The sequence below is a fragment of the Salvia hispanica genome, chromosome 1 (assembly GCF_029641045.1).
Source record: "Salvia hispanica isolate PSC_SH4W2 chromosome 1, Shi_PSC_v1, whole genome shotgun sequence".
Classification (NCBI taxonomy): domain Eukaryota; kingdom Viridiplantae; phylum Streptophyta; class Magnoliopsida; order Lamiales; family Lamiaceae; genus Salvia; species Salvia hispanica.
The window spans coordinates 23,133,912-23,145,372 of NC_142692.1; the positions used below are offsets into that span (position 1 = coordinate 23,133,912).

At 39.1% G+C, this 11,461-nt stretch overlaps 2 protein-coding genes across 4 annotated transcripts; both read left to right on the top strand.

The window, feature by feature from the left end:
- Positions 1-6,113: 6,113 nt before the first annotated feature.
- On the top strand, positions 6,114-8,963 carry LOC125218042 (ADP-ribosylation factor-like protein 2). Of its 3 annotated transcripts, none has more exons than XM_089065891.1 (6): positions 6,114-6,348; positions 6,760-6,895; positions 7,002-7,112; positions 7,201-7,363; positions 7,906-7,986; positions 8,504-8,630. In XM_089065891.1, exons 2-6 carry the CDS (start codon positions 6,831-6,833, stop codon positions 8,546-8,548), a joined length of 465 nt encoding a protein of 154 aa, XP_088922017.1. In that variant the 5' UTR covers positions 6,114-6,348; positions 6,760-6,830; the 3' UTR covers positions 8,549-8,630. The 3 variants fall into 3 exon arrangements, with proteins under 3 accessions (XP_088922017.1, XP_047975594.1, XP_047975595.1); XM_048119637.2 differs by having other exon boundaries at positions 6,127-6,348; positions 8,523-8,963; XM_048119638.2 differs by lacking the exon at positions 6,114-6,348 and having other exon boundaries at positions 6,764-6,893; positions 8,523-8,963.
- A 1,534-nt stretch (positions 8,964-10,497) lies between these two features.
- LOC125224319 (transcription repressor OFP8-like) lies at positions 10,498-11,203 on the top strand. Its single transcript, XM_048127703.2, has one exon. It carries the CDS (start codon positions 10,574-10,576, stop codon positions 11,030-11,032), a length of 459 nt encoding a protein of 152 aa, XP_047983660.1. The 5' UTR covers positions 10,498-10,573; the 3' UTR covers positions 11,033-11,203.
- Positions 11,204-11,461: the final 258 nt, after the last annotated feature.

Here is an 11,461-nt window from a genome sequence, read left to right on the forward strand (position 1 = left end):
CGATCATCGGCCAATCGAGTCGGGCAAGGCCATGATATCGGGCAAATGGGGGGAGGTGGGAGGGGCCATTCATCAGCCCTTCTCCTACAATGGTGAGCCGATGAGGGCCGATCTCAAGGCCTAGAGATTGACCCTTCCATTATGAGTGCTGTGTCTAATTAAATTTAATATCCTAAACAACATACCACTAAATTAGGGAAATGGAATTACTAATCAAATGTAACAAACTTGGACTACTTAAGCTTACAAGTAAATTTCAGTTCTACCAAGTGCCTTCGAAAATATGTCAGTAACTTGATCTTCAGTTCTTATATTTTGCAAATCGATCTCTTGATTCAAAACCTTTTCTCGAACAAAAAATGGTGATTTATTTCAATGTATTTTGTTCGAGTATGAAACACTCGATTTTCAGCAAACTTATGAATCAAAACTAAATACTTCAAGTAAAAAAAAAAAATTCTTGGACGATCCTCTTAAGCCAAATATACTCTTGAATAGCCATAGAAGTGTTGGGAAATAAACACAGACAATCACGAATATAAAAGGAGAATGAACACAAAAAATTGTTTACCCAGTTCGATACAAAGTGTATCTATGTCTGGGGGCGATGCCAAGCCAGGGATTTCACTATATAATTTTAGGATGATTTTACAATGAGGGGACACCTCTATTTATAAGCAAAATAGAGAGCCCTAATTCTAGTCAAACTAGGAAACATATTCCATAAGGAAATATCTTCTATGGAATAAATCTATCACAAGGAAATATACTTCTAGGAAACAAATCCTACATATGGTAGGAGATTAGGCTCTATAATTAACAATCTCCCACTTGGAGACTAACAACTCCTACGCCACCATATCCTCGTGATCTTGTCCCTGCATCCGCTTAGCATCTTCTAACCTTCTCTTCAAGTTCCAAGGCCAATTGAAGCTATGCATAGCTTCAATTTCTCTAAGGTCACCACCTTAGTAAACATGTCTGCTGGATTCTCACTTCCAAGTATCTTCTCAAGTTGCAGGATTTTCATCTCCAATAAGTATCGAATGTAATGATACTTCAACTCCACATGCTTTGTCCTAGAATGAAACGCTGGATTCTTTGCCAAGAAAATAGCACTCTGACTATCACTGTAGAGTCTGCTACTCTTGTTCTCCTTCTCAAGTTCATCTAAGAAACTCTGCAACCACACCATCTCCTTGCTTGCCTCCGTCGAGGCTACATATTCAGCCTCCGTAGTAGACAAAGCAACAGTCTTCTGCAACTTAGAAGTCCATGAAATAGCAGTACCACCATAAGTAAATACATACCCGGTTGTGCTTCTTCTCCCATCAAGATCATTGGACGCCAAGTCTGCATCCACATAACCTGCTAGCTCGACATTCTTGCCATTGAAACATAAGACTCTTTCTGTAGCACCTCTCAGGTATCGAAGGATCCATTTAACTGCTTCCCAATGTTGCTTGCCCGGATCACCCATGAACCGACTCACTACTCCCACTGCTTGTGCAATATCAGGCATCGTACACACCATTGCATACATAATACTGCCAATTGCTGAAGCATAAGGAACTTTCTTCATTTTAGCACGTTCTTCCTTTGTACTCGGCGAGTCCTTCTTCGACAGCTTGAAGTGACTGCCCAAAGGCACACGTATTGGCTTCGAATTATCCATGTTGAATCTTTCCAAAACCTTACCAATGTAAGCAGCTTGCGAAAGATACAATTTTCTTGCCACCTTGTCACGCTCGATTCTCATGCCCAAAATTTGATTAGCCTCTCCAAGATCTTTCATGGAGAATCGTTCAGACAATTGCCTTTTCAACTTATCCATCTCCTTTGGATCACCTCCTGCGATCAACATATCATCAACATATAATAACAGAATAAGATAGCTCTTGTCAAACCTCTTGTAGTAACATCAATGGTCAGCGTAGCATCTTTTATAGCCAATCTCCATCATGAATCTATCAAACTTCTTGTACCACTGCTTTAGAGCTTGCTTTAAACTAGGGGTGGCAAAATGAGTAGCGGGTAATGGGTAATTCCCATCTCGACCCACTACCCGGCGGGTATCGGGTACCCGATAGCCGACGATAACGCGAATTGGGGCGGGATCGGGTAGTGTGTTTTAGAGTTTTGCGGGTAGCGGGTATACCCGCTACCCGTACGGGTATACCCGTTAATCCTGTTAATACCCGTTAATATTTGTGTTAGAGCCATATATCATTTTTAATACTCCCTCCATTCCATATTAATAGAGGCGTTTCAAATAGTTAAATTAGAGAAAAATAAATAAATAGTTAAATAATAATAGCCATATACACATCCATTTTGAAAAATTAAAAATAAATAGTTAGAATGGAGAAAAAATAAAGTAAGAGAGATAATAATGTAGAGAAGAGTATTTATATTATTATTTTTCCAAAATGAGTAAAGAAAATGAAATGTTTATAAGAGTTCTTTTGAAACATTTTTATATTCCGACGAACATACAATTGAAAACTCATCGGAACTAGCTATAGAATCCCCTCACTTTTATTCTTAATCTATTCAAAGTTTACCATCAATATTAATTAAGTAAATTAGGGAACATTGACGATTATTATGGTTTTCAAATTTTTTATTCGAATTTCGGGTCGGGTACGGGTACCCGCAATGCCGGGTACGGGATACCCGACACGGGTATCGGGTAATCCCGGTATATCACGGGGCGGGTATTGGGACAACCAATTTAGCTAAAATTGGGTACGGGTACCCGACTTGTCGGGTGCGGGTACCCGCGGGTAACCCGTTTCGCCACCCCTACTTTAAACCATACAAGCTCTTCTTCAACTTGCACACAAGATTTTCCTTTCCTTTTACTACGAATCCCTCGGGCTGTATCATGTACAACTCATCCTCCAAATCACCATGAATGAATGTCGTCTTTACATCCATCTAATGTAACAATAGATTTTCTGCAACTACCATACTCAATACTAAACGAATAGAAGTCAGTTTCACAACAGGAGTGGAGACATCTGTATAATCAATACCGTATCGTTGCTCAAATCCCTTGACAACCAGCCTAGCCTTGTAGTGCTTGCTACCATTAGCTTCACCTTTGATTCGATAGACCCACTTGCAATGCAATGCCTTTTTCCCTTTTGGAAGTTCCACAAGCTCCCATGTGCCATTCAAGAGAAGAGAGACAAACTCGTCATTCATGACAATTTTCCACCTTCGTTTATCAGGGCCTTCTCCTATCTCTGCATAACACTCAGGTTCACCACCATCAGTAAGTAACATTAGAGGGCGAGTACCTATCAGGTGCACGTCGCTCTCTAATCTGTTTAGGCAGCGGAATAATCGGTGGTGGAGTGCTTGGTTCTTCTTCAAGCACCTCTTCAGCATTCTGACTCTCCTTGCTCCCACTCGAGTTTGAGATGTCTAGCTCGACTACTTGGGGCTCAGAACTGCTGGAACTCGACGCCTCCAATCTATCCTTGTATAATGCTTGTTCATTGAAAACGACATCTCTACTGTGAATAACCTTACGGTTCTGCTCATCTCAGAGTCTATAACCGAACTCATCGCCTCCATAACCAATGAACGTACACTTAATAGATTTGGCATCCAACTTACTTCTCTCAACAGAACTAACATGAGCATAAGCAACACAACCAAAGATACGTAGGTAAGATAGATTCACCTCTTTTCCTGTCCAAACCTCCTCGGGTATCCGAAACTCCAACGGAACTGATGGACCTCTGTTGATTAGGAACGTTGCTGTGTTGACTGCATCTGCCCAAAAATTCATCGGCAATCCACTTTTCAACCTCATGCATCTTGCTCGCTCATTCAACGTTCTGTTCATGCGCTCTGCGATTCCATTCTGCTGTGGAGTTCCTTTCACAGTCTTCTCCATGCGAATTCTATTCTCTGCGCAAAACTCCTTAAACTCTGCAAGTTCATATTCTCCTCCATTATCGGATCTTAGACACTTCACCTTCATCCCGGTTTCAGTTTCAACAAGGGCTTTCCACTTCCTGAAAGTATCAAACGCATCAGATTTACTCTTCAGAAAATAAACCCATACCTTTCGAGTTGAGTCGTCGATGAATGTCATATAATATTCAGAGCCTCCTAGGGACTTCACAGGTGCTGGTCCCCATAGATCGCTATGGACCAACTCCAACTTCTGTATTTTCAATTTTCTGCCTCCTCTTGAGAAACTCACCATTTTCTATTTTCCAAACACGCAATCCTCGCATAGGCCAACTTCAACTGTTTTCAGGCCCGACAGTAAAACTTTTGAGCACATTATCTTCATCCCTTTCTCGCTCATGTGGCCAAGACGACAATGCCACAAATCTGCATTATTTGTTTCACTTGCAAGATCAATGCATTCTTTGGAGTTAGTTGTGGTATACAACGTACCCTCCTTCTTACCTCGAGCTACTATCATAACTCCCTTGGTAATCTTCCAATTGCTGCAGCCAAGTGTTACTGTGTACCCTTCTGCATCAAGCTGCCCAATCGAAATCAAGTTTCTCTGTAATCCAGGAATGTGTCTGACTCCATTCAGTTTTATTACGGATCCATTGGATGTCACTACCTTCACGTTTCCCTTTCCCACGATATCTAAGGGCTCGTCATCAGCCAGATATACTTTCCCTAAATCGCCAGAAACGTAGTTTTCCATTACCTCCACATTGCTGCATGAATGGAACAACGCTCCAGAATCCAATACCCACGATTCCATCGGACTACTCACACTTAGGACCAACGCCTCGCCATCGTCATCTGACATGGTAGCGTTTGTTGTATTCTTCTCTTTCTGATCCTTATTCTTATATTTCTTCGGTACTTCACACTGATTTCTAAAGTGCCCAAACTCATCACAATTCCAGCATTTAACTCGATCCAAATCCTTCTTGGATTGGCTCCTTCCTCTGGATTTTGATCTTCCATGATTTTGCCTTCCCTTCGATCCGCCTCTCTGTTCTGTACTCCATACTGAACCAGAAGTAGAAGATCCTGATTCTTTCCGGCGAACTTCCTCACCAATCATTAGATCTCTTACTCTGTCAACTGTCAGGTTTGTCTCTGCAGCAGTAACTACTGTCACTGTGCCAGCCCAACTCTCAGGCAGGGACGATAGCAAAATTAGGGCACGAATTTCATCAGCGAATTTAATATCAACAAAGTTCAGTTGCGAAGTGATCATGTTGAACTCGTTGAGATGTTGTTGCACCTCCTTTCCCTCTTGCATTCTAAAATTAAACAATCGTCTAATCAGATGTACCTTGTTTGCCTTTGATAGTTTCTGATACATATCCTCCAAGATCTTCATCATCTCCTTCGTCGACTTTGCTGCAGTCATGTGATAAGCCACCTCCTTGGACAACGATAGCCTAATCGCGCTCATCGCTTTTCTGTCCAGCAGCTCCCACTCCTCCAGTTCCATCTTTTCGGGTTTGGCTTTTAATGGTTTTCATAGATCTTTACCGTACAAGTAATCCTCAATCTACATCTTCCAAAATCCGAAATCAGATCCGTCGAACTTCTCTACAGCAATCTTCCCGTCGATCCCCATCGTGTTTTCTGCCTCTTAAACCCTAGGTTCTAGATACAGTTGTTGGGAAATAAACACAGGCAATCACGAATATAAAAGGAGAATGAACACAAAAAATTGTTTACCCAGTTCGATACAAAGTGTATCTACGTTTGGGGGCGATGCCAAGCCAGGGATTTCACTATATAATTTTAGGATGATTTTACAATGAGGGGACACCTCTATTTATAAGCAAAATAGAAAGCCCTAATTGTATTCAAACTAGGAAACATATTCCATAAGGAAATATCTTCTATAGAATAAATCTATCAAAGGAAATATACTTCTAGGAAACAAATCCTACGTAGCAGGAGATTAGGCTCCAAGACGTTTCCACATATTTGAATTAATATATTGTGGACAATATATGTATGAAAGCAATAAATTACTACTTGGCGATGTGCACTTGAGTTTTAAAATAAAAATATCGAAATAGATGACAAATTAAAATGCGCCTATCTGCACCGTGTCTGGGCCCACTGATGGCCCGATCTGCATTGGATTTTCGGCCCAATAGTTGCAATACATTTTTATCGCCAATTCTGTCTGTGTGAGGCACCACCGGCACCGAATCACCGACGGCCAATCCATTCTCGTTGCTCCCACTCCCGGCCACCAATATGCTGAATGTGGTGGTCAAGTTATTTCAAGAGGGTTTATTAAACTAATTGTGCTTTTCATCATCACCCAGCTCCCTTTTATTGCGCTTAAAACAATTGGGCTTTTCATCATCATCTTCCCTCCTTCAGGTATTTTGACGGATCCTTGATTGGATTTGAGTTCAAAGCTTTTCTGCAGAGCATATTTTGGAAATTTTGCTTGCTTTGTTTTGGCACTGCTCTTTTGTGATGATACAGTTTCGGTTAACTGAAGTCTTACCGATTGCTGTTTTTCATTTATCCAATTATACGTTGCAAATCGATTAATTTCATATTGCAGTGTTTGATGATCTTATATCCTCTTTCTGGATTCATTTCATTCATGCCAAGCTCAGTGATTCTTTATTTCCTTAACTTGTACTACCTCACTCTCACTTGCTGGTTGACTCCATTTTTATGTTAGATGCACATTTTATCTCAATTGCTATCACCCCAATTGTTATCAATTCTTAATCTCTCCTCCTTATGATTAACCTGTGATTCCTTGGGCTCGTATCTCAGGCAGCTGGTGAAGTGAAGGAATCCCGCATTGTCTCCTGCCCCTTCCCTCGAGGCTCTGATAGGAAGCAAGAATGGGTCTTCTCAGCATAATCCGGAAAATTAAGCGCAAGGAAAAGGAGATGCGCATTCTCATGGTGTAATAACCCCTATTCCATGCATTTCTCTGTTTTTATCGTCAAGAAAGTATAGACTTGAACCTAACAATGTAGTGATTCACTTACTATTCTTAATTTCTACTCAAGTGGTCTTGATAATTCTGGAAAGACTACAATAGTGATGAAGATTAATGGCGAAGATACTAGTGTAATCAGCCCCACACTTGGCTTCAACATCAAAACCATGGCTTACCAAAAGTATGCTTTCATCCCTTGTGCTCTATCTTCTTGTTGTGCTTCATATCAAGATGCGTGTGATTAGGAATGGATGTGATTTTCTTCTTAGGTACACTTTGAACATATGGGATGTGGGAGGGCAGAGAACCATAAGGTCTTATTGGAGAAACTATTTCGAGCAAACTGATGGGTTGGTCTGGGTGGTGGATAGTTCAGATCTGAGGAGGCTGGATGATTGCAAATACGAGTTGGATAATCTTCTCAAAGAAGAGGTTTGTATTCTCTTTTATTGCCCAATCATTTCTGTTGTAAATATCATGTTCCTCCAGTATCTCTTTGTCAACTTGCTCCTCCATTGAGCTTTGTGCATTTTATAGCGCTAGCCTTTCTATACTCAGTGGTTTGTCCACTTATCATATTCGCCTTGAATCTAGAATGTATTATAAAGAACAAGTTGCTTCTTAAGTCCATGGATGCTGTTTGTACAATAAGGTACTTGTTCTAGCACTATGGCATCTCTATGTAACATGACAGTTCGTATCTGCCAGTACTGTATTAAACCTTACACAGTCATCATGTTATCCATGTTATGTAATCTCATCTTCTTCTTCCATTGGATATTGCTAAATACTCAACTCAGAACATGCATTTCGTAGACATGCCTTTCGTCATGTTTTATGCCCTTAACAAAATGAATCTAGAACCATGTTTATCTTATTATATTTTGTTTCGGCAAATGAAGTTCTGCACCCTATTCTGATGTTTTCCTGGTTGGTTACTTTTAATTGGTTTTTTCTGTACCATATTTCTACAGCGATTATCAGGAGCGTCGTTGTTGATATTTGCAAATAAGCAGGATATACAAGGTTCGCTGTCACCTGATGAGATAGCTAAAGTAAGGAATTTGCATCTGTTTGAATTTCAATCCATTTGTCTTAAGTTTGATGCTTTTGCAACCGAGTATGTCTGCTTTTGGCACGAAAGGGGGCTTGGATCTGGTAATATTTGAGGAAGAATTCTTCTTCTTACTTCTACTCCTTTAAGCAGTAAGTTTAAATCGCTGGAAAATTTAGGAGTGTGTTATTTTCTTCAACACAGATATTCACATTAGATGTGATTATTTTTTGCAGGGGTGACTTTTTTTATTCAGTGCTTTTCCTGTTAAATGGTCTATGCATAGTCGTTTTAGTCTAGTTCAAGTAGTAGGCGATTGTCCCTAAGATCTACACATGACTAACTTTTAGTATATTATTTTTTCATATTGAATAATAATGAGCATCTGTTGATATGTTTTAGTGCTATTTCTCTTGACAGAGGACAACAAACGGCTTGAGTTTTACTAGAAATGACTATATTTCTTCTTTTTTTTTTGGCCCTCGATTTTTTTTGTTCTTGTTTCTGATTTGACTTAGATTTCATTGCTTCATTCAGGTTCTGAACTTAAACGCCATGGATAAAAGCCGGCACTGGAAAATCGTGGGATGTAGTGCATTTACCGGGGAAGGGCTGCTCGAAGGGTTTGATTGGATGGTTCAAGACATAGCCTCGAGAATTTACATGCTTGATTAAAGGCAATTGCATCTACCCCTGTCCTCTTTGTTACTCGTGTGGAGTGCTACTCGAACCCACAGGCAGCGGCCTCAGATTCCTCAATATGAAAAAAATTAAGTTTCTGACGAGATTGGAAATATGTATTGAAAGTGGATAGAAGCTGTCTTCTTGTTGTTTGCTGTAATACAAATACGGAAGAATGTAGCAAAGCTCCATTTGTTTGTAGTCTTGAAGAGTTTGGCATCGTTTTTTGAGTTTGAAACTTTAAAAGTGTTTTATCTGATTTTGGAGAAATGGAGGTTTTCTATGTGATTTACTCAATGCTACTTTGAAATTTTGCACTTTGTAACTCTTCATGATCATATATTCATAGTACACTCTCTCAGTTTAGATATCTTTGTCATAGAATTTTGGAGTTTTAAGATACATTGGACGTCAACTACTAAGGTTATTTTTTTCTTATTCTCAGTAGTACTCCATTTCACTCCACTCTTATCTTACTCCTAATTCTTAAAACGACCAGAGTTCTCTTTTTAGAATAATGTAATTTTTTACTGAAAACAAAGCTCAAATAACAGTGTGTGAAATTTCGAAGCCGCGCCAGGTTGTAAATTAAAACAAAAAGAAGAAATTAAAAGATCTGCACATATGATTAAGAATTCTTATTATATAAGCTGTCTATAGAATAATAACATATTCACAATTTCGTTGGTGATATTTAGTTTATAATTATTCCAAGTGGTCACATGTTCCGAAAAAAATAATCTTGAGATCTCCCTTGATAAATTTTGGCTTAGTGCGGTAACGTTTGTATTTGTCGTAATTGATGAATAAGATTGTAAAAAATGAAGCTACCTAATGCACAATAAAAAGTAATAAATGACATCATATAGTTGTATTTCTTTAGTATTGTTAAAGAATTTTTAGGCACCAAAACTAAGAAATACTTCTATATATTTAATAAGTTAAGTGAAGTGAGAATGAAGCAGTGAGGGAATAACTAGGAGAATTGGGAAGGAGTAAAGTAAATAAAAAATTAATAAGTTAAATGAAGTGAGAATGAAGCAGTGAGGGAATAAGTAGGAGAAAGTAAATACAAAATAAAGTAAATGAAAGCTAATTAAGAGAGAAAATAAAATACTAAGAGACATTAAGTGTGTTATATTTTGTTAAAAATGGAATTGACCCTATTGTAATGGGATAGCCCAACAGGTAATACTCTCTTCGCCCAACTATAAATACTTCAGTATTTTTTTTGGGACATTTTATAGGATGTGAGTCAATTCCTTTTTTGGCAAAAAATATAGCAAAATTACTTTTTCTTACTTTATTTTTTTCACTCTATTTTATTATATCTCTTACCTTATTTTATTTCCCCTTAACTCTAAATATATTTTCTTAACTCCCGTATTTAAAAGAAAAATGTCTTATTTATAGTGAGACGGGGATGGAGGGAGTAGTTTTTCCGCGTTTATAAAATGGAAGAATCAATTCAGAGTGTGTATTAATTCCCAAAAACCTCATTACAATTAGAACTTGAAAATGTGTGTTTATAAATGAACTTTAATAAACATAATCTAAATATCTATTTGTGTTGTATTAGTGGAATAGTGGGATTGGTGACAGAGGCAGATGAGAAAGAGAAGCTTCCTAATCAGTGAAATTAGATCCATAATATTTATAATGAATGAATTAATCCAGATCATCATACCTTAACATTATTTTAAAACAAGTATGTGACAATAAGTGGGCCTTAATCCCAAGTTGCCAAAAGAGAGACACCGCGTTTGAACGCATAAGGCGACACCAATATCCCCACATGTGCTCTATTTATACCGGATGGATCCTCCCATATTTATTTATTAAGATCCCTTCTTCTCCTTCTCCATAAATCTTAAAACACACTTAGGTCAATCCAATCCGGCGCCGCCATGTCCACAGGCAGCAGGAAAGGGTACACGCTGAGGTCCATCCGGGTGAGCCTCGGGTGCAGCAGCTGCCGCCGCGCCAAGGTGTTCCAGCCGAAGCCGCGGCGCTACTCCTCGTCCAGCTCGTGGGACAACCACACCAACACGACTAACACTACATTTTCGTCCTCGGACACAGAGTCGGAGACAAAGAGCCTGGGAGCGGTGCAGGGGTTCGGGCGGATCGGGGGGACCAGCGTGGCCGTGGAGAAGGACTCGGACGATCCGTATCTGGATTTCCGTCAGTCGATGCTGCAGATGATTCTGGAGAAGGAGATTTACTCCAAAGATGAGCTCAAGCATCTCCTCAACTGCTTCCTGCAGCTCAATTCCCCTTACTATCACCGGATTATCGTCCGCGCCTTCACCGACATCTGGAACGGCCTCTATTCCCTCTCCGCCTCGCCCTCGCCATTAGCCTAGCTACTCTTTCTTATGCATAAACACATTCGGTTTTCACAGCCTTTTTGACATCACATATGCTCATCAAATTGTAAATTAATGTTGCTGCCTTGTCAAAAATTCTGTGAAAATTGCTTAATGTTATTTCACTAACTATCACTACTGTAATGGACTTGCTTCTTCTTTCTTTAATTCTACTACTATTTATCTTCTTCAAATCATGCTTCGATTCTAATTCTGTATATATTCAATAATTGGAGTAAAAATTGAAATGGGATAATTTGAGACGGATTTAAATGAATAATAGTGTTTATACGTTAAGATTTGATTAAACGGTACATTAACTAATTACTACTAGTAAAATTTTATCAAAAAAAAAACGAAAATATGATGATTTGATTGATGATCATTTTTTACATAACAGGTTTAAGTAAAAATTGGCCGTCGCCT